A 25,031-nucleotide genomic window follows, 5' to 3' on the forward strand; every position below is an offset into this window, starting at 1 on the left:
ATAGAGGACCTGGAGGCGTCCAGATTAGCGACTGCAGAATGGAAAAAGGCAGTAAAAGAGGCAAAGAGCAGCAGCTACAAGAGAAGAGTGGAAGAACTAAATTGCGAACCGAACACCAAAGCTGCCTGGAACTTCATAAACAACGTCAAAGGAAGAAAATATACAAACCAAGAATGGGCCTCTGAGGACAACTTAAAATATTTGGAACACATTAAAAACCAGGTAAGAACAGGCTCCACCACACGAACTAGACACACAGCAGGCACAGACAGTCAAGAATCGACGAACGTGACAAATTTAAATTTCACTGTAGAAAACTTTTTGCCTAAATTAAACAAGAAAAAGTCGACAGCAGGAGGACACGACAACATCACGTTCCAAATATTGAAAAACTTATCAGTAGAAACTCTACAAGAATTCCTGAAAGCCCTAGAAAACCAATTTAACAAAAACGAAGTTCCAGACACTTGGAGAAAAATAAAAATAGTACCAATACCAAAAGGGAACAGTGACCTAGAAGATTTTCGCAATTTTCGGCCCATATCACTGATATCTGTGGTTGCAAAAAGCCTCAACTTGCTCATCAAGGACGCCTTAGCAGAAGAAGTCGAACAAAAAAACATCATCCCTCCAAAAAGCTTTGCTTACCGAAAAACCCGATCTACAACAATGTGTCTGAATGAGATGTTACATCTAGTGGCCACCAGCAAACACAACAAGGAAAAAGTGGTCGTTTGCCTCCTGGATATAGCGGATGCATACAACTGCGTTGATCTCACAACTCTGCATCAAACATTGGTAGACCACAACGTTAACACAAAAATTGCAGATTGGATTCATAACTTTTTCGCATCACGGCAACTTAGTTTGGGAAAACATACAATAGAAGTAAACAACGGACTGCCGCAAGGAAGTTGCCTTTCTCTATTCAATATATATACTGCTAAGCTTCACAACATCAACGAAGAGAAAACTCAGCTTTTCCAGTTTGCAGATGACCTGGCGATTGTGGTGCACAATAAAGATGAAAAAACAGCCATTATAAAACTAGCTTCCAAAATTGAGGAAATTCAGGCGATTTTAAACTCTCTACACCTAACACTAAACCTCAGTAAGACGAAATTTATGCTCATGACGGCAGGAAAAAGAAACAGATATTGCATAGAGGTAGGAGGCCACAAAATAGAACAAGTACACAATCTCAAATGGTTAGGTAGGACAATAGATGCAAATTCCACGATTAAAGAACATATAGGCAAGATCAAAAAAGACACAACTCCAGGCAAAAATCTACTTGCCAAATTAACGACGATAAAAGCAGGGTTAGTACCGAATATAGCCTTGAATCTCTTTAAAGTATTTGTAAGATCAAAAATTGAATACGCGAATACCAGTTACGCCAATGCATCGAAGGGATATAACAAACAACTGCAAACAATAGCGAATGAACCTCTAAGGCGCTGCCTTGGACTGCCTCCAAATACTCCTACACTGGCCAGATATGCGATTGCGTGTGAACTCACTCCATTGAAAAGAGCAGAATGGCTAACAGCAAAAGAACTCACCAAACAATGGTTTCTAAATCCCAGATTAAGAGCGGAACTGCTTAATGGTCAAAAGGTAAACTCTAGCTACAGTCATACCTACACCAAATTTAGGGGAATCTTTAATAAAATCAACACCAATGTGAAGTACAAAAACAGCCTCAAAATAGAAACTAGGGGTTCAGAGTTAAATATGTCAAAAAACAACTACTCTCACATACAGCTGCAGGCTATATATGCGGAAAAAAAGGCTTTAGCACAAAAAGACGGTTTTAGAGTGATATCCACTGATGCATCTGTTGGTGAAGGTAAGATCGGCTGTGCAGTTTATGACTTTAACAATAATGTTTCCTACCTATACAACATCAACGACAATCTCACCTCCACTAGTGGAGAAATTGTAGCTATTCTTCAAGCAATAGAACTGGCCAAAAAAAATACATGGAAAAAAATTTTAATTTTCTCAGATAGTTTGGCAGCAGTCAAAATGATTACTCACAAGCAGTCCCAAAACTTTCTAATAGCCGAAATCCATAACCAGGTTAGTAACTCTGAAATAGATAAACTAATCATTAACTGGGTACCAAGTCATGTAGGTATAAATGTCAATGAAAAGGCAGATATAGCGGCCAAAACAGCACTAGTACATGGCAAAGGTCTTACTGTTGATTTAACACCCCAGGAAGCCATTAGGAAAATAGGGTGTACGTTATGGAAGGAAACTATACAAGAGGTTAAAAACAACTGCATCAACTGGGACCGAGATCTAATCGACAGCATTACGGCTACTGCACGGAAACCGTGGTTTAAGACCGATAAATATGGACTCAGACCCTACGATATCAAACTCATCAACAGACTAATGACTGGATACACGTACAATAAATCCTTTTTACACCTGATGCATAGCCACATTTCAAACATGTGTAATAGTTGTAACATCATAGAGACACCAAATCACGCAATCTTTGAATGCTCCAAATACAGGCAACTGAGAGACGATTTTCACATTTTTAAAAAATTTAATAACATAGACGAAGTCCTTACGACAAAAAATCCACAACATTTTCAAGAACTTATTTCGTTTATTTACAAAGCCAAACTTGACAAAGCGCTTTAAAAGTCAAAAAAAAAAAAGAATATGAGGTAGAGGGTTCAGAGACGTTCAAACAATATTAATTCTTAATTAATAAAAATAGGAAAAAAAAAAAAAGGAATTGAAAAGTATAGTACAAATTTGCAATCCTAAGACTGAACTAAAATTACAATGCGTCTAACCATTGTAAAAATCGCTTAGATACATATATATATGTAGCCAAAAGCACCCATCCATGTAATAATAATCATACTAGATGTTTTCAGAAAACTAAAAATTAGCATTCATAACAATGTGATCTATTTGTAAGAAGTACCCATATAAAACATAACAATGTACTAGTCATGACTTAAAATAGGCTGTGCCAAAAAAAAAAATAAAAAAAAAAAAATAAATAAAATTAAAGAATACAATTTTATGTAATCAATGTAAATATCATTTACTCTCATATATATACATGTCAATCAATGAACAACATTAAAATGTACAACAATCATAAACATTCACTCAAATGTACACTAAAACTATGTTCACATATCAATATTATCTCAATCAAAGCTCGTTTTTTAATCACCCCGTTTACACAGGCAAATCTCAGATTATTAGCCGTCAAATTTGTTGTGCTTGTTATTCTCACATCTCAAGGAAAAGTTATGTTTCTTCTCTGTGCCACCGTGATCACGTTTTTCTGCTATAATAAGCAATATAAATATATTTTAACTTAACATTTTATTAAAAATGCCTTTACAAACCTCTTTTACTTGCTAGCGTACATTTTTGTTTACTTTTGCATTTGGCGTTTCTCTTCTCTTTCGCAAAAACAATCGATAAAACTAGGATGGACACCGAAAAGTTATCGGTTAAATCTGAGATTATTTTATAATTACAGATTAACAAGGGACGAATTTTATATGGCTAATCTCTTGTTATAATTACAGATTAGGGTGTTAAGCTCGAAAATGAGGATAATCTACTTATATGTGAACCTAGTATAATACATCTCATATCATTTTGTCTAATCTATCGTTATCGATTAAGAATGCTCATAAAATTATACATTTCTCCTTGTCAACGACTACCTCCACCCTACCACAGCTGCTAAGGACAACGAAATTCCAAACTCAACCAATATAAATCACATCGATTTCTGTAAAATACAACACACCCGTGAATAATCTGGCACTGTAAGGGTAGCAATCAAGCCCTGCCATCATCACCTTCGGAAGGGAAGGATTCCAAAGTCACAAAAAAAAAAAAAAAAAAAAAAAGTAAAATGAATGGAAATCAAAAAATTAATGTTGTACTGGACTGTTATAGTGCTTGTGTGTAAAGTAAAGTGTTTGAAACTGATTTATAAATAGTAAAATATTCACAGCAGAATGTCAAAACAGTGCAGCAACTATTCACTTGCAAGTTTTTGCTAGTTTTGTGTTCAATAACTTTTTCTGCTAGTTTTCTCTTCTTCTCAATTTTACGCTCTATTTTGCTTTTACGCTCTCGCTGCAATTATTTACTGGAGAAGTTACTATACAAACCTATTGTTAAGCCAGATAAACGACAATTTTAGAAATTTAGCTATTCAGTATTGTTTTCCAGATTGCTTTCCGCAGAATGCCAGTGTTCGCGCCGCGTTGCCGCAGAATTCACCCCAGTACGTCATGAACGAAAGACACAAGATCACGTAAGAACAAGAGAGTGAAAAAAGTCGATTTTTTTAGCGGGTTCTACGCCATCTTGTTTCACTGGAAAACGAGCGAAAAGTAAACAAAGCAAAGAAAACAACGAAAACCATAATTAGCCAAAATTATTGTCAGCCACTTTAAACGCACAATTTAGGCAAAATGATGCAACAAAATGCTTTAAAATGTGTTGTCATGTTGAATTAACTCTTCTTTACTTGAATAAAAGTCTAAAATAGTGGTGCTTGTGATGTAAACAAACGCCCAGCTGACGAACCCGCTTTCGCAAACTTTTTTTTCAAAACCAGTTACAAATACAACGACGCGTTCTTACGTGATCTTGTATTTTTGGTTCATGACAGTACGTTCTTTGCACTTATTTACCAAAGAACGTAAATGTTGCCACAGATCTATCTAATATACAATTTTTTTAGTCTTTGATGTTTTCGTTAGTAAATAAATGCAAAGAACGTACTGTGGTGAATTCTGCGGCAACGCGGCGCCAAAGAACGTAAATGTACGTATGTATGTATTTACGTTCTTTGATCAGACTAAAAAAATTGTATATTAGATAGATCTGTGGCAACGCTAGACGGATGAATTTTAATGATTCCTTTTACTTCCGGTAGTGCATTCCAATGAGTTCCGTTAGTGCTTTCCAGAAAAATTCAAAATTCCAGCTAGTTTGACATTCTGTTTGAACTGACATCCTAATTTATTTATTGAACGTTTTTCATTCTATTATATTCGCTACTCAGCTTGTAAAATTTATACAAAAATTTTGGGAAAGTGAATTTACAGCTGTTAATTGCACATTTTCGCCTAAAAATTGTGATTAAATGGAGAATTTACAGAATATTTGTGATATTTTATTAATAAAAGTGTAGCAGAGAATGTTCGAGTTAATTAGAGGTGATTAAATTGCCTTAGGAACTTCCTAGAAATTGCGAAAATCGCATTAAGGACGCCTAAAATAGAACGCCAGCAATTATAGCAAAGTGTGGTGCTGATGATAGCGTAGTTGTGAAAAAAACTAACAGCCTACGAATAATACCATCGTATCATTTGTTAGTATGCACTTATGGGTAGAAAAGCTAAACATTTCCTTGCTTTACAAAACTATCTGTAAACAGACTATGGGAACGCAAATCAAGGCAGACTAAACGAGCCACAAGTCTCGCAGCCAACAAAGAAAAGTTTTTAAGCCATATGATTGCTGTCTGCGCCTACATGATTTAGTCTATGATTATACACATGTATGAGGAGACGAGGGTATTATACTAATCGTATCAGCACCAGAAGCATTATCAGCGATAGGCACGAGGCTGGGAGCGATACGTGGAAAGAAAAGTGTTCGTTCAACGACTCTAGACTTGTGGGTTAAGAGTAAAAGGTGCGAATTCTTCCCCTTTCCGTCCGTTTCACGTTAGTCGAAGAGCAGTTATCCAAATGGCTGCAATTACATATTTCGCAAAAGCAGACAACAAAAATACATTTAAAAGCGTAGTATTATAATTAATACAAATACCAAGACAGTGGTGAAAACAGCTGCGATATTTTCGCAAGATAAAGAAGAAAAAGCTCAAAACAGTCAGGAAAAAATACAAAGCATGAGCTAAATGCGTATCCAAAACCGAAAGGAAGGTCCCTTTCAAGGTTAAATTAAAAGCGTTTGCCCGTGGGAGGTCATCGTTAGGGCCCTGTCACAAGGTCAGTATTTATAACGATATCTGGATGAAAATCTATATGTATATTGATGGATCGCGCACGAATGCTACATGTTTAATATTTATCGCGTCAGTATTTGTATAATTTCTGTGCTGCACACTTAATATCGTAAGAAAAAATTTTTATTTTGGTCGAATAACTGTATAGATAATGCATTAAATAGTGTTTAAAATTTCCAATGTTAATTTAAGCCGTTTCAATTTGTTTTGTAAAGTTTTTAGCGCCGAGAGCGAAGGCAAAACGCATAGGTATGTTTTAGATATTCACAATTATGAGAGTACAAAATGTACTGACGAAATGTATGGATCGTGTTTTAAAAATGCTGCACTTTCATTAAATATTTCAAAAAAATGTAATACGTTCTTAATATTTTATTATTCGTATAACGATCCATCAATATTGGATGCTAGAACATCAATAAATATCGTGGTACTTGGATCACGCCAGTAAATATTGATCGCGAGACAGGACCCTTACAAATAAACAAAATTGTCCCCATAAACAGGTAAACTACAAAAAGGCTAGATAGTTAGCCTTGAAATTGCAATATTATAAAGTGAATTTGAAGAGAACACTCTTGTGAGTAAAGAAAATGGAGAAATTTCCACAGTGTGCCATTTGCGGTACAACACAGCAGTTATTGCGTTGTGCCAAATGTAAGACGATCTTCTACTGCTCCACGGCGCATCAGCACATGGACTGGCCGACACATAAACATTCTTGCCGTATGTTGGCGAAACAAAGAAATAATAATCGCATGCAACACCTGCAACAGGCGGTTGCTGCTACGACGTTAAACAACACGAACGCACTAACATTGCCCACCTCGAGTGGTAGCAATAGCACCTGTACCAATAGCACCAGCGATGTCGATGCTGGCCACCATCGCTGGTCATTAACCACGTCAAATGATGCTACTGCAGGCATTATAGGATTTGGACTTTTAGGCGGTAGCGAAAGTGCTGAAGTAGATCCGAGTATATTAACTACTGTGCCACCCATGGCTATAATGATGGGCAAGAATGAAAATGGCTGCGGAGGGGTTTATGAACGTTCAAATGTCGTGTCGAATGATGGCATTGATACACCAAATCAGATCCCAGATACTGGTGGTACAGTGACTAGTGCAAATTTAGTACAAGGCCCGAACGCAGCGACCACCGCTTGCATGCAACCGCAGTATCATCATGTAGATCAGCGTTTATTATCGCCACAATATCACCAACAGCAGCAACAGTTGATGCAACAGCAGCTGCAGCGTCAACAAATGCCACCCGCACAGGCACCGTATTCACCGTCATCGAATCTTAGCAGCCATAACGCGCATCACCAGTATGAGAAAAGCTTCAGCTGTCAAGTTGGCAGTGGTGGCGGTGTGGATGAAAATGCTTTTGGGCATGCAAAGTGAGTAATATTGATATTTGGAGTTTTTTTTATTATTTATTTGCAGTCTAAACCAAGGTTTTTGAAAGTGTAGGTTGATGATTTTTGTAGCGGCTAACACAACCCCGTCTAGATCGGCTACTCAATCGTTGGCGTCAAGCTCAACCAACAGAAGGCCCATGAAGCGTGCAGCTTTGATGGGGTTTGTCTATAGGGACTGAGGTGTTAGTTGAGAGGGATGTACATTGCATGTGAAGAGATGTCCCGATTCGTAGGACGTTTCTCCGCATGCCGGGCATAGCTTTAAATTTCTAGTTATAAATAATTTTTGATTCGGGACCAAATTTTCAGCACTCTTAAATCGTGTACGACCTACGTCTTCGGTTTTGTACCACCTATTTATGCGACGCGATATTTTCAGCATTACATTTATTAATTCAAAAAATGGGTGAACAACAAAACGTCGAATAAGCCCCACGTCCTTCAGTACCAACCAAGGTTGAATTCTTTTTGCAAATCTATTTGCATATGTATGTACACTGCCGGAACAAAGTATTGGCACAGCAAATTTTTGGACAATATATGCAACAATTTTTATTCTAATATTTTTCCGCCAATTTTGTATAAAAATATGGTTCATTCAACAACAAAAAACATAAAAATAAAATACCTAAACTTTGTGCAAATCTTGCGAAAATTCATCAAATTTTCATTAAAATTTTCAACTTTTTAATCAGATTATTTAGAATTTTTTTGAGTACGCAGGTTCGGAGTTAGTCAAAAATCGCGTTGAGTTTTGAGATTTTTTTTTTGTTGAAGGTGTTTTGCATTTTTTCCATATGAAGTATTTTCGAAAAAAAAATTTTGTATGGAAGAGACTGCATGAAAAAAATGCCAAAAATCAACGGTAATTCCTGTCTACTTAAAACTTGCGCTTTATTATCATAAACTTGGGCTACAAATCTGCATACTCCAAAAAATCTGATTAAAAAGTTGAAATTTTTCATGAAAATTTGCTGAATTTTCGCTAGTTTTGCACAAGGTTTAGGAATTATATTTTCATGTTTTTTGTTGTAGAATGAACTATATTTTTATATAAAATTAGCGGAAAAATATTAGAATGAAAATTGTTGCATATATTGTGAAAAATTTGCTGTGCCAATACTTTGTTCCGGAAGTGTACATAAAAGTGGTCCAAAAATGTATGTAAAAAAAATAAGGTCGGATTTTTAATGCCGGCACCCCCTAGGATTGTTCTATATCGAAAAAAATATACCCCTATTTTTTTATTCTGAAAAAAAAAAAATAAAAATAGGGAGTGCTCAAAGCTCTCAAAGTTTTCCATGTATTTTATATGGGGGAAAAACAATTTTTCGTAGAAATAGTGTAGAATTCTTGAAAATCAACAGTTTTCGATCGGAAAACTTTTCTTATCTTCAGGAGATTCCCAGTAATAATACGCAATTGTCTCTTTAACCATTTTTTCATAGTAACTATATTTTATAGGTCCTCCAAAACCCCTAGAAAATGCAATGGAAAAATCTTTAAGCATAAAAAATGGTTAAATAAACAATTGGATATTAATACTGGAAGTGTCCTGAAGAGAACCACAGTTTTCCGATTGAAAAACATTGATTTTTAAGAGTTTTATACCATTTCTACGAAAAATGGTTTTTTCTCAATTTAAATACATGGAAAACTTTGAGCGCTTTGAGCACCCCCTAAATATTTTTTGATTTCAAAATAAGTAGGGGTATATTTTTTTCGATATAGAACAATCCTAGGGGGTGCCGGCATTAAAATTCCAACTTAGTTTTTTTGGACCACTCTAGTGTCCATATGTATAATTTTTTTTGTAATAAATTTCAAAGACGTTTTCTCAAAAAGATTTTAAAATTTATTTGCCTTCGCACAAAGTTTTCAAATAAAAAATTAAATTTTAATTCCAATTTTTCGAATGAAGAATAAATTTTTATGGAATATAGTCGAAAAACTAGGGCTAAATTTAATCAAACTGCGTTTTCAGTTTTTCTCTCTTAAGTCAGTATGTTTGTTTTAGAGACCTGGAAATTTCAAGGATATAATTATTCATATGGGTACCAAATGAAAGAAAAAATCTTTAGAATTGAACGAAATTAAAATGTTTGTTGAATAAGGATGAATCATAAAACTTTATCCTTGACTATCCTTGACAATTTCCAAGCGTTTATTAAAATATATGTAAAGGACTAATATGTATACAGCCACATCGTTTGCAGTTTTACTATCATTCTTCCTCTAGATTTAGGAGTATAACGATTTTGTGGTGTTTTGAATTTTATGTTTGTTTGTTTAAATTCGTATTTTTAGGTTAAATAGTTTTTCCAAAAGAAGGTCGTCAATATATTTGCTCAGTTATAAGCCTTGCCACGCGCTTGAAAAAAGTATCAGCTACCAAGTAGAAAAAGTGTCACAAAGTGTCAAAAGCAAACAAAACCGCTATTGGTTAAACTTTTATTTGAAAAACAAATAATAAATAAAATTTTATAATTAAATCCTCAGTTATAAAAAAAAATTATATTAGTTTGCTTTAATGAAAACAGAGAATCTGTATGCTTATTTGCATAACGAAAAACAATCCCTAAACCACACAAAATCATAGCGCAACGCGAGACTTGTACAAGTCAATATTGTGGAAATTACTACACAATAAATTTGCGCTAAGCTTATTTTGGAGAAACCTTGCTCATTTAAATATGTGCAAGAAATATGAATGTGCGTTGTATATTTTGATAGTTTCAGCCTTAAAACGAAAAAATGAATATTAAATAAAAAATTGTATTTTTTTCTACGCTCTTATACATATTTTACAAGTAGACTAAAAATAGCGCGGTTGTTTTATTTATTTATTTATTTATTTGTTACAGTTACTTGCGACTTAAAAGTACAGATAGATATTTTTGATATATAACAAAGTATGCGTATATGTAAGTTTAAATTTTCAATTACAAAGCTGTTTATGTTTCTAAACGATCAAATAACCTATATAAATGTATATTGTCTAACTAGTTGGGTAGCTGGCGAGGCCTAGTCTCCAGTCTGTCTTTACATATGTACTATGTGCAGCGTGCGGAAAGACTTTGTTTCCGCTCCGCGTTGCTCACGAGTTGATAGTCACGGTCGGAAAGGCCGAGTTTCCGATCCACGTACCCGTCGTCATTAATATGCAAACCCTGACGCTGGATTCCGTGATGTGAGGCGGGCGGAAACGCCTAGTTTCCCCTCCGCGTTATGGGCGGGCTGTTGGGCATAGTCGGAAAGACCGAGTTTGCGATCCATGATTAATTAAACTATTGGGTATTATTATTGCAATTCTCCTCAAGAGGACCAGAGTTTTCATATCCAAAAATATTAATTTTCAAGAATTCCATACCACTTCTGCGAAAAGTTGTTTTTTCGCATATAAAATATAGGGAAAACTTTGAGCGCTTTGAGCGACCTCTAAATAATTTTTGATTTAAGAAAAAAAAAATGGGTTATATATTTTCGGCGTAGAACAATCCTAGGGGTGAGAGCATTAAAATTCCAACCTTACTTTTTTGGGCCATCCTAATGTTGATTAAGCTAAGTTATATTTTTACCAGTTTAAGCTGTTTTTCATTTGTCTATTTAATGTTTTTATTTTTTATACCTTTCATGAGCATGAAATGGTATTATAACTTTGGTCCGATGTTTGTAAGTACCAGAATAAGAAGAGATAGCCCCATTAAAATATATACTTAAATGATCAGAACGGCGACCTGAGTCGATTTAGCCATGTCCGTCTGTCTGTCTGTCCGTCTGTTTGTATGCAATCTAGTCTATCAGTTTTCGAGATATCCGGATCAAGTTTGGTAGGTGGGTGTATTTTTATAATGTATTAATCATTTGTCGGAACCGGAAGAATCGGACCACTATAACATATAGTTCCCATACAACTGATTGTTCAGATATGGGTTTTACTGTAAAACTCCTTTATTTGGACAGCTATAACCGATAAATTTCGTAAGCTATTTTATAAATAATAATACAAAGTCTACTAGAAAATCGTCAAAACCTATGCTGCATAATCTTAATCTCTTGTACCACTGATTGATACCAGTTTTTGCGATATATGTATCTCCTTTATGTAGGAAGCTAAACCCATTAAATTGTGTTACCGGTTTACGTATATAAGATATATCTTCCATACCTCTGATATGATATGATTTTTTGTATATGTATCTCCTCTATCTATGCCTGCTTTGAATATATAAATTTATTCAAATGCAGTAATCTGTTAAAGTAAAATTATCAGATGCTCATGAAAAGTATGAAGCCTTCGGCATGGCCGAAGACAGCGCTGCTCTTACTTGCTTTTATAAAAGTTTAGCACATTGCAAAACCAGCGCCACTTAAATCTACATTTCAAAATTTATCAAAATTAAACAAACTTTAACTATTACACCCAACAATTTTTAACTTTTAATAAAAAGTTTTTTATGTATGCAGTTTTATTGCCCTTTAAATTTTAGTAGTTAAATTCGCAAGTTTTAAAGCGCTAGAAAATCGCATTGATTTTTAATAATTTGTTTGGCTGAAGGCGTTGAGCGTTTTCTCCCATATAAAGTATGCTCGCCAATTAGCAAAACAAAATATTAAAAATCAACGCGACTTCCCAGCGTCTTGAAATTTTCACTTTTACCTACTTAAATTTAATGGGATGAAAAACTGCATACATAGAATTTTTCTAAAAATGCTGAATAAAAAGTTTAACATTTTTGGCTGTTATTGTTTGGCTGTTAAAGTTTTTCAATTTTTACAAATATTTACGCAGTTTGAAAAGTGGATTTCTCTGGTGCCGTGGATTTATGTGCTAGACTTTACACAAAAGACATTAAATAAAGAAAACCAAAACTGGCCACTTAACTTAATCAGCTGATCACAGGGGTATATAGGCAATGGGCGAGAACGCGCGTTTCCTCTCCTCTCCTGCGACCACCTCAACAAACAAATAAAGCTTATCAAACCTGTAAACCTACCTCTGACAACTGTCCCATCCGTAGCTGTCACGGGTTGGACATGCTTCGCTGTTGAATTATTCTTAACTAACTATGTGGAAACGAAAATGCAATTGTGGTAAATATTTAAATGAACTTTTAAATAGAACAACTTTTACCTTTTTTTGTTACGGGTGGACAAGACCAATACTGCTTAATAATAACTCATAATATAGTTAAAGCACTCACACAATTTAATATACATATAACACAATTTTATTAAAAGTAGATGTATTCTACTATATATTTATCTTACCAAACAATTGATTATGAATGTTGTTGTTGTTGAATCGTAAATTACACTGGTTTACAGCCTATGTAGACTCGCCCGCTGATTCCGAATAATTTAATTTTTTAAGTTAATTTTTTATTTTATAGATAGGTTTTCAAGATATTTTCAATATACCGTTATTCAGCTTAAAACAAAAATAGTTCCACTTAATCACGTATGTCTTACGAACCAATCTAACAATCGTAATACGAAGTACAGCAAATGAAGCCAAGAAAATTCTCCATAAACCGTATGTACTCGTTTTTTTCGATAGGCCTCAGAGTTTCTGAGAATTTAATAAATCACTCCAGATTTTTTTTTTTGAAAAAATTGAAACAAGTTCAAACTTTAACAGGGGGAAAATAAAAAATGTTTTTTAATCAATTTACTAATGAAGAAAATCGATGGATGGAAAATTGTATGAGTTTATTAAATGCATAATCTTATATATAAAGTTGCAAAAGTGATGTAACACATTTACTCAAAAACCGATTTGATGAAATTTTCACAGTTTGTTAAAACGTGTATGGAGCGTTTTCCAGTTATGTTTGTTTGCTATATCGTATAGCTCCGTAGTTACGGTCAAAAATGTGAACACTACGTTTTGCCCATATAATAACCAGTATAAGAAAAAATAAAAGCAAATAGAACTTCTACATATAAACTAACAAAGAGAAGGTTCACGTATAATAACATAACAATAAATAGAAATAGAGTATCGCCAGCTGTTTGAAAAATTTCGATTAATTAAATTGATACAGAAATTAAGTACAATGTATTACAACTTGGATGTCGAATTAATGAGGTTTAAGAATGCTTAATAGAAAATATTTTAGAAGAGGGTCGCCACATTTCTTTAAATTTTAATTCGATTAAATTAAGAAGATAAATAACATATAATATGGATATATAACAAGAGAGGCTTAAAAAAGCTTGATTTCCAAAAAATATTGAAGAGTGTTGTTATTTGCTTGAAGTAAGGTCGTTTCAGAAAGCTTGGATTGGAAAATATTTTTACAGAGGATTGCCACCTGATGGAAAAATTGTATCCAATTAAATTGGAAAGATAAATGGAATGTTACAATTTTAGTATCAAATGAAGTCACTTAAGAAATCCTTGATTTAAAAACATTTTTCATTAGCGTTATCACCAATTTAAAAAGTTAAGACCAAAAATTTAAAATTAAATGAATGATTACGATATGGATACCAAGCAAAAGGCATTTGAAAAAGCCTTAGTAGATTGAAAAAATTGCACATACTTTAATCTATAATATCTATAAAAATGGATGCCACTGATATTAATTTTTATACTGAGGGTTTGAGTAGTAGAGTTTAAATAAAAATTTTGAAATATTTTAGAGACAAATTCTGAAAAAAAAGCTACTCATACAAACGTAAAAAATAACAAACACGTTAAAAATATTAAAATATCGGATGAAAGGTCTTTAAAAATTCCTTTATTCCTCATTTCTTTAATATTTTATAACTTTTATTACAATGCCAGGGAAAAGATTTGCTTACATCGGTCGGGGAAGTTAATAAAATAAGCGATGAAGCTACCTTAGATGAATACTGATTACCGGTGAGCGATGGAAAACTATATTAGTATGTCCAAATTATATTCGAAAGTGACTTAAAATGAGCGTTAATCTATCTAGATTTACAAAAAAAACATATACATACATACATATGTACGTTCACCTCTGATATTCATACATATTTCAACACACACACAACAAGGCGTGGCCGGGTAACTCTAGTTAATAATCAGCCTCATTGCGAGAGCCGTGTAGAATGCAAGTCGTTTTTCGAGAGTCGAATTGTATCGAAAATTTCATGTCATTGCCTAAAATTTCCATTCGACTAGTGTATTAAAATGGAAACACTTGGCAGCACTGCATAGTTTTCGACGATTTTCCATAAAATGAAAATGCAAGCTAAATTTTGCAAATCCATCGAGTGTTTTACTACTGGATGGGTATACATTCAGAAAATGTTAACAAAGGCCGGGCTAGTTTCGGCTGTCGCACGGTGCTATTGGTAATGTTTAATACCAGTCTGACAGTTGACCGTATTCTTATTACCGTAATATTACCTACTTAGCGGTCACTATGGCCAACAAATTTACGCTATGTTCTTGCTCAACAATTTTTAGGTTTTTATTTCGTCTTATTTAGTTTAGTCAGCTTATTTTATTTTATTGCCTTTTAGTTTACTATATTTCATTTTATATAGAATTTAAATTTTTTTTCTATTCATTCATTCATTGAACTGCATTTATTTCGTACATTTTTTTTCTTATGTACATATGTACATACATATGTATTTTATGTCGTAACAACATTTTTATTACCACCATTTCAATGTCTTCAAAGATAATCTGCTACGTGAGGAATGCTTGTTAGCGCCTCGTTGTCATATCGCCCCGCAAACATGTTGATTTATTTGGCGTTGCTTGTTTTGCTTGCTTTGCTTGCACTACTCTCAGGCCATTATTGCACACTCAAAGTTGCTCTTTATTTGCACAATTCCTCCTCTGAGTGATGAATCTCCGATTTTATGATTATAATTAAATATTTGACTTGTCGATTAGATTGCATTGGTAATCGCTTACCGCGCTGCATTTTCAATTATCGTATCTGCTGATCACATTTGATTATATCTGCAGCAAACTAGTTTCCCGTGGCCTAGCAGATTATATTTAGTTACAATTGCATATATACATATACAGTTGTCCACAAAATAATAGGAGTGGGATATTTTAACCTGTTTTGGCTATTTGTCTTTAGTTTATTTAATGTTTCGTATTTTTTTGTAAAAGCCTAGCTGGTAATACAACAAACACCATATAAATTTACATTTTCAAGTTTGTACAAAAATTATAAAAATTCTGCAAATTTTCACCAAAATTTCACACTATTTAACCAGAATCTTTAGAAAATATGTTGGTATGCAGTTTTGTAGCCCATTCAATTCTAGTCTGAAAAAGTGCAAGTTTCAAGCTGCTAAAAAATTCCGTTGATTTTTGAGAATTTTTTCGGTTGAAGGTGTTTCACGTTTTTCCATACAAAGTATGTTCGACAATTTTCTTTTATATGGGGACAGTGCCAGCAAAAAAAATTGCCAAAAATCAACGGAATTTTTTAGCAGCTTGAAACTTGCACTTCTTCAGACTAGAATTGAATGGGCTATAAAACTGCATACCAGAATTTTCTCTGAAGATTTTGATTAAAAAGTTTGATATTTTGGTGAAAATTTACAGAATTTTAATAATTTTTGTACAAAGAATGAAATATGAATTTATTCGTTGTTTGTTGTATACCCAGCTTGACTTTTGTATAAAAATAATAAACATTAAATAAACAAAAGACAAATAGCAAAAACTGACCAAAATATCGCACTCCTATTATTTTGTGGACCACTGTACATACCTACATGTACATACATAAGCTATTTAAAGCGATGTATGGAAGTACTTATTTATGTACGTATTTAAATTTTTGATGAGCTGGACCAACCTCAAGCTGACCTCGCATACTTAAAATAGCAAAAAAAGGGGAGGCATTTTTCCTACAGCTCACCTGTGCGAGTGCTTTACGCGTGCCTGTATGCAATACACCAATTACCCATTTATTTCTAGCACATACATATGTACATATGTATTTATGTATGCACGTAAATATTTCTATTTGTATTCTTAAAAATCGTGTTATTAACTTTTATTATTGTTGTAAACAAGTTTTTTTGCCGTTTAACATCCAGCCAAATGCTGCTACATATTGTGAAAAATTAAAACATTTTCGATGCAAAAAACAATGTTTAAAGTTCCTGCATATAAATGAAACCGTTCATATGTCAATTTTTGCCTTTCGGGTTTCTATGTGCATCTGTTATATCCATATTTGATCCATCTTCTATTCAGTATCACATTTACAGGTTTTCAAATGATCAAAAATGCATATTCAATTTTTTAATTGACCAAAACCAATTTAAACATTGCATACAATTTATTTAAAACCTTTAAAATACCAAAAATTTACATACATATGTACAGTTTTAAAATTACCCAAAGTATATCTTTAACTTTTTATGTCCTTTTTTATTCCACTTTTTAAAAATTGTGCCCACTTTTTCAGTATCAGTTTACATGTCCTGTTTTTAAATGACTAATAATTTATGGCCAGTTTCGAAAAGATCCAAGATTTACCTTAAGTTTCACTTGATCAAAAAGCTTTTAAATGATCCAAAATTTATGTTCATTGGTTTATGTAAATGCCAATAATTTATGTTCAGTATGCAAATAAGTAAGCCAAAATGTATGCTCAATTTTTAAGCGACCAAAAATTTATCCTAAGTCTTTAAACAAGCAAAAAATATATCCAGTTTCTACATTTTCAAAAATTGATATGCAGTTAAAATTAAATAATAAAAATGTTTAAAAGCACCTTTATTGAAAAATGGTTTTGAATAGGGCTGCCGTTTTGTTTTTTTTTTGAATGTAATAACTATGGCAGAAAATTTTAAACTTTTACTTCGAATTGCTTTTTCAGAGTTTCCAAGCTTAATTTTAACGACCATGCTTATTTCAATTGCTCTCTCTCTTCACAAAAAAGTTTAGAAAACCATAGTAGTAAATTCCTTAAGAACTCCGTGCTGCCTAAGATAATTTGGCTCAATAAACTTGGCATTCTTGGGCGTTTTTCTTTATTTGTGGAACTAAAGAAATGTTTATAAATAATAACATAAAAAAGGATTTAGTTTTTGTTAACTCGTAACTTCTCAATTGCATATCTGCTTGGATAAAAAAAATTTAAAACCAAATGCGTGTCTCTACGGGAAGACATTGATGTTATTGAAGAGATTAAAAATGATTAACTCAAATGGAGAAAAACGAATATTTAAAAAGGATAAAGTTCAGTTTTGAAAATAAATTTAGGATTTATTTATATTACTTTCAATAATAGTAAAAAGTTAACAACTAAATCGATACATTAACACCACTGGAAATACGAAATTTTGCATTCCGTCCAATCCCTGAATTAAACAGAAGTAAACACCAAACATTGAACTGTACTTACATATATATTTGTTGTTTTTGTTTTTTTCGAGCATATTTGCAAGCATATTTACTAATGTTTTATTGCTTATCTAAGCGCTTAAAATTGCCTTTTTCTTACTTATCTTCTTCGGCCCTGATAATAACTAGGGGCAACCCTTTTGTTTGTTTGTTAAAAAAATACATATGCTTTAATTTTGTGCAATACTGTACATTTGGCCGGCTGCATTACGCGTTCAAGTGATTAGTCATTTATTGCGCATTTTCCTAGTATCGCTGCCACTTATCTCTGGCATTGTCTGCTTGCATGGCGTTTGCGCTTTTTCCGAGTGCAAAAGCTTAATACTCCACGTAGTACTGCAGCGTGTACTTGACATCAAATGCATTTCTGGGAATTCACCGCACAAATTACAATACTTGACATTATGATATTGACAATAACAATTGGCTGTTATGTATGTAGAATTAGATACATACATTCATGTATGTCTGGACATAAATCAATATAGAAAATGAATAAGTAACAATGATGTCTACACATTTATGAGTTTATGTAACTTTACATTTGACTTATAAGTACCAATTCTAAGAAAAACACTTATCTTCGTTTATTTAAAAAAGTTACAAACCCATTTCTGATTAACACTTTGCGGGTTTTCTAAGCTTGCCTAATACCATGTTCTGACCGACATCGAAAACATGTTTTCGTTGGTAAAACTGGTTTTCGACCTAAAACTTGTGTTTTCGTCCATGTAAAATCTGTCAAACGAAAACTAGTTTTCGCAGAAAATCACTTGAAAACTAACGTTCCACTCATTCCAATCGGTGTCTGCACTAGTTTTTTTCGATTATTTATCGAAGTGAAAGTAATATTTTATCATCTTTAATACGTCATTTCGGATTTATTGTTAATTGGCTGGCAAAAATAAAGTAAGCATGGATTACTTCCAAGGTTGTTAATGAAGAGAAATTGAAGGAAAAGTATTTTGGTTTTGTTTTTGTGTAGCAAAACTGTAAACAAAGGATGAAAGAAATGTCAATGAAAACACCAAGAGTCGGTGTGAACAGCCTTCAGCCCACAATCCCAAAACTCGTTTTCAAGGTGTTTTCGTTGTCGGTCAGAACATGGTATAAGCGAAAACTCAGCGAGCTAAACCGTTGTCCATAAACTTCACTTAGGGCATATTTCAAATGAATATTTAAATGGCACTTAGTTTTGGATTGTTATTTAAATGCCTTTAACTTTAGTTTGGATTTCAGATCAACTTTATTTAAATATGCCAAACAAGTGGCAACACTATTGCTTGCTCCTTGAAATTGTTATTGCATTTGATTGTTTGTTTACATGTTGTATTGCACAGCTGATTGTTCTTTGGCAAGATTGATAAAACAAGCTACCTATCAATCTTGGTTGTTTAGTAAAAACACAGGGTTGCATATCTCATAATTAAATAGCCAATATTGGCCATTTAATTGCAGTTTAAATGTATGATCTGAAAACGAGTTGTTGAAGTTAATCAACAATCTCCTTAATAGGCCATCTGAAATTGGGCCATAGTCAATAAAGTTGAATAAGATCGGTTTTGCATGATTTTAATCTACATTATTTGTGGAATTTATTCTTGATCATATTTGCTTTCTCAGGATTTTGAACGGTTTTGGCGATATTTGAGATTATATTATGAAAACAACAAATTTTTTTCTACCTAGGGCATCTTTTAGTATTACTCGTCCCCTTTAAAATTCATTTTAGTTTGTGCGATTCGATTTTTCTTTCTCGAGATAAGTATACCAGTTTTAATGTGCCGTACTTCGGTACTACTTCGTAAGCATGAGTAATCATGACATGTTCAATCGTTATGAAATCGAAAAAGTTTTGTGTATTGATTTATACTTGTAAGTATTGTTTATTTCTTTAATTTTGTTAAATACGAACTGTTATGGAAAAAAGTATCATTTGATAAAAAAAATAGTGCTTTTATTGTGGTTACACGCTATTTTTTCCAAGTTTTGGTGCTTTTTGAAACTCAAAAGTTGGAAACACTGCTTAAATAGCTTTAAAACTGAAATGTCTAAAAGAGGAAAGCCACAGATTGAAAAATATTTCAATAAAAAATTTTAATTAATTACCATAGAACAAACATTGGGTCAGGTATGTATTTACATGAATTTCTTTAGTATTAAGTTATAAATAAATATAAATAGAGGTGGTAACCTTCATAAGTTATTTCTGTTTAAAAGCTATTCTTATTAAAAATTATTAACCTTTCCATTTTTTATTTACCTAAATCACCTAATTTACCCACCTAAATTATTCCTTAAAAATATATGACATCCGCATTCACATCCGCATCCGCGGATGTCTAAAATTCCACATTCGCAACATCCCTAATATAGACATCAATAACCAACGAGTGACCGCCTCTTTGGTTTTGATAAATTTTAAGTGGCATATTTAAAAAAAAACACTGTGGTGCAGTGGTTAGTAATGCGCGCTACCATTCCGCAGGGCTTGGGTTCGGGCCCAGTTTCCGACCAACATCAAAAAATAATAAAGAAAACAGTTTTTTTTTTTTGTAAAAGCGTAGAAAGTGTATTATGCCATGAAAAAGAGCTTCATATAAACTGTAGGTCCCAGCACTTTGTGTGACAATATCAAAGACGTACGCCACAAATCAGAGGAGAAGCTCGGCCAAACACTTACCTATCGTGTAAGCGCCATTCTGTTACTATTATTATTTAAAACTAGTAAGAAAGTCTAAGTTCGGGCCGAAAACTACCGCTGCATGGTAAGCAGGGGTAGTTTTACACATATTTTAAACATCTTGGATAGAACGTTCAGTAAGACATAATGAGATAAACTTTTATAGTCATGTGTGGGCGGTATCACACCCATTTCCAAAAATTTCAAATAATATTACTTTGTTACAAGGGATTGTTGTTAGTATAAATTTTTGGTAAATTTGCGTCCTTGAATTTCGAAATATCGAAGTTTCAAGCAATTCTGAAAATTACCGTTATATGAAAAGTGGCCGTAATTTTAGTCACAATAACCATACCAAGTTTGGTACAAATTGGTAGAACAGTTACCGAGATACATATGTATATGTGGTCATAAGTGAGCGGTGCCACTTCAAAAAAGGAGGAGGTTATCAATTCGTCGCAATATATCTATATCAATATATATATATATATTTTTTTAATGCATGTTTCCGCATAACTTTGGACCACGTGAATCGATTTTTATAATTTGTATCATTCGATCGTGAGGAAATAAATACGAAAATTATAAAAAAAAACGCCTAAAATATTCAAAAAGTTTGGAAATAAAATCAGTTCAGCGCTTTCGTCTTGACCTGCGGGCTGTGTCGGAGCCACAGCCTCTAATCTTAAACGTAGAATACGTGATATTATTAAGAGAACATTCAAGATAAAAACTGGAAATTTCACTTAATTGAATTCAGTAAGTAAATCAATACAAATATAAAATATTAATAATTGGCAATGGAGAAGCATACCCACAATAACTGCAACCATATGTGCCATCAGCTAATAAATATATGCCATGACGGGTATCTTCTGAGTTAAAATTAGATTAGCGTTGTCTCTCACTATTTCGAGCTAGTTTTCGCATTGTCTTCGTCTTAGAACTTGTGTATAGTTAGCTAAATTCGACTTTTCAAACATGTGGCAACCCTGTCAAATAGGTATAGTTAAGAAACAAACAAATCTCTTGCGACGAACATTGTGATACTTATTTTATGTACCTAATGAAGTACATAAGTTAAATTTGTTTGTTTTTTTAATACGTGGCAACCCTCCTAAATATAGTTAACACATACGCCCTTTTAAATCCATTTCATTTTATACCTATCTTTTAGTAATTCCTTTAACTCATTAAATACTTTTAGTTTACATTTTTAAACAGGTGACAACCCTCTTTAATATGCTAAATGTTCAAACCCAAAATTTCTTAATACTATTTCGTTTGACGCCCATATTTTAATATTTCATACAGTAACTTATGAATAATATAAATAACTGTTAAATATGTTTTCAAAGTAAAACTTTGTTAAACCTTTTCCGTATAGCACCCACATTCTTGCACATACCTAGATCATCTAATTCTCTTAATTCAAGTTCTAATTAAATTTTAAAAAGAGTGGTAAACCTCCTACACACGTGTTTTGGCGATAAAGTTTCTTCAAAGCCATTTTGAGTGATACTCATATTGAAGTAATTTATTTAACAATCTATACAATACAGATTGAAACTATCTTTTTAAATACATAGGTGGCAGCTCGCTTGAAAATATTTTCAATTGTTGTTATTATTTTATATTCACACCACAACCTCTTTCGTCTGACACTCATATCGGGTTACATATTTAAATTTTCTAAATGCTTAATTTAAGTTGAACTTGATTTTGTAAACGGGTGGCATTTTAATTAATATCTATATGTATTTAAATTAACTAATTCTCTTAATTCAAGTTGAATTTAGTTTTTCAAACGGTGGCAATCCCACATGCAGTTTAGAAATAAAGTTTTTTCAAAGCCATTTTGACTCATATCCATATTGTAGTAACTAATTTTATATCCAATAAACTTGACTTTGTAAACAGGTGGCAACCCAGTTTAAAAAATTTTCAAACTAAAATGTTTTTAACCCTTTTTCCTCAAACACCCGTTCTATTAATTCTATTAATTCAAGTTGAATTTAATTTAAATCAGGTGGCAACCCTCCTACATATAATTAAAAAATAAAGCCTTTTCACAACGATTTCGATCGATACTTACACTCTAAAAAATCTGTTTTAAAATGCGACTATAAAGCGATTATATTTTTGTTTATTTTTAAAATTTTTGGTAAATTTACACCATGAATATGTATTTTTCTCGTTTACACATTTTTGTGTGTAAAAATCCTTTTTGTTGGCGGATCTACACCATTCTACGGGTGAAATCAAACAGGAGATGTGTATTTTGTAGCTTGTACACACTTTCGTAGTAAATTTACGCACACCACAGCAGCTATATTAAAGTTAAAAAAGTCAGAAATTTAAACAAACTATTCGTTTAATAATTGAGCATGTATTTTCCCGAATAACAAGGTAGGAAATAAGTAACCTACATTTTAGTTAGGAAATTTACACAATTTCATTTTAGAGTGTACATACATATGTTGTAATAATTGATTTAATTTATAAATAATTTGAAAATAATTTTCATTAGGCACAACTACATACATACGTATGTTGAAATTAAGTTATAAATATTTCCCCGGAGCTGCGCCCTCTGTTACTGAAAATCCGAAGTACACAACACACACTTTTTGTCCCTTTCTTCTCACTTCCAGCGCGTGACGAAGTGGTTTTGTATGAAAAATCATTTATACCCACATATTTGATTTAAATAAACATACTTAGATAATATCAACTAGTACTTCCGATATACCAAACGAGAGGAAAAAACCTGCATTTTTGACCAAAGAAAACAAAAAACAAAATCCTTCGAGCGGTTTTCGACCCGTTTCGTAATTGCTTGCCTTAAAATGCTCCATTTCTGTGTAATTTTTATAAAATTTGAACACAATAATATTTCTATTGCCCCAAAGAACTTACATTCCGAAATGAACCGTTGTTTCAGGCGATTTTGTCCGGAGGAATGTTGTTGCGAGGATTCTGTGGGGGATGTATTACTGCAACTGGTTGCAGATGATATTTGGTTTTCTTAACTTGTTAAGACCGGTTTTAGGAGGGGCAGATTTTTGTGCGGGGTATTTTGTCCGGGTGACTTTAGGTTAACCCTAGAGCAAAGCGTGGATGCTTAAAATTATTAAACTTAAATGGTTAATTCTTTTTTTCAAAAAAGTTCCCATTGCTAATTTTTTACGTATATTTTTGGAGTGAAATTTCTTAAACGGCGGTTGGTTGGTTGTGAGTAAATTGGTAAATTCAACGGAAATTGCACACGGAAATGGTGCAACGGAAATGATGCAACGGAAATGGTTGGGGCTGAAATAAGTGCTTGTGTGTATGCATATGGTATTAATTTAACTAAAGTCTACTGATAAAAGGTTAAAGAATAACACTTAGAAAAAAGCCAATACAAGAATGACGGTAAAGGTGACTACGTACATAGATAAAGAGAAGGATAAATTCAAAGGCAAAAATAAAAACAAAAACAGAGATGCGTAAAGATAAAGGCAAAAATGAAGGCCAAGGTAAATTTAAACACTTTACTTATATATATAAGGGCAAAGGTGAAGGGGAATATGTATGTAGATGAAGAAAATGATGAACATAAAAGTAAAGACAAAGAGGAAGATGGGGATACCGATAAAAGTAAAGATGAAGATGGGGAAAGAAAGATTAAAATAAAGGTAAATTAAGAGGAAAGGATATAGAGAGAGACACAGAGACTCAACCTGGGAATTATTTTGGGATTTTAGAAATTTTCGGAATTCTCGTTTCTTATCGTTATTTTTATCGGTTTTGTTATCGACATTTTTATCGATTTTGTTATCGATATTTTTATCGATTTGTTATCGATTTTGTACTCGATATTTTTAACTATTTTGTTAGTGATATTTTTTATCGATATTTTCTATCGATTTTGTTAAGGATATTTATTGATTTTGTTATCGATATTTTTAAATATTTTGCTAGCGAAATTTTTATCGATTTTGTTATCGCTCACTTTATCAATTTTGTTATCGATATTTATCGATTTTGTTATCGATTTTGTTATGGGTATTTTTCGATTTTGTTATCGATATTTATTGATTTTGCTAACGATGTTTATCGATTTTGTTATCGATGTTTATCGATTTTGATATCGATATTTATCGATTTTGTTATGGATATTTTTATCGATTTTGTTATGGATATTTTTATCGATTTTGTTATCGATTTTGTTATGGATATTCGTTTCGAGTTTCTAATAGATTTTGCTACTAATATATTATCGTTTTCGCTATCGAAATTTGTATCGATTTTGTTATAGATATTTTTATCGGTTTTGTTATCGATATTTTATTGCATGTTCTATCGATTTTGTTATCGATAGAGTATAAAGATAAAAATTAAGATAATGAAAAACAGAATAACATAAATGTAACTAGAACGAACAGAGGTATAGGTAGGGATCTAGACGGAAAAAATATAACCATAAACAAAATCAGATGTATGTATGTACGTATGTACATATGTA

General features: G+C 32.7%; 1 protein-coding gene across 3 annotated transcripts in view; it reads left to right on the forward strand.

Annotated features, from left to right (window-relative positions):
• The first annotated feature begins 5,018 nt into the window (after positions 1-5,018).
• The window catches only part of LOC118750899, a 75,816-nt gene continuing 55,803 nt past the window's right edge, over positions 5,019-25,031 (forward strand). Inside the window, exons 1-3 of one of the 3 annotated variants that reach the window (XM_036485637.1) lie at positions 5,019-5,231; positions 5,800-6,029; positions 6,553-7,451. In XM_036485637.1, the coding sequence (XP_036341530.1) occupies positions 6,640-7,451 (812 nt within the window). In that variant the 5' untranslated portion in view covers positions 5,019-5,231; positions 5,800-6,029; positions 6,553-6,639. Of the gene's footprint in view, positions 6,030-6,552; positions 7,452-25,031 lie in introns of all 3 variants that reach the window. The other 2 variants (XM_036485636.1, XM_036485638.1) reach the window with 2 other exon arrangements.

Source organism: Rhagoletis pomonella, unplaced genomic scaffold (assembly GCF_013731165.1).
Source record: "Rhagoletis pomonella isolate Grant_MI unplaced genomic scaffold, Rhpom_1.0 Rhpom_scaffold_00443, whole genome shotgun sequence".
Taxonomy (NCBI): Eukaryota; Metazoa; Arthropoda; class Insecta; order Diptera; family Tephritidae; genus Rhagoletis; species Rhagoletis pomonella.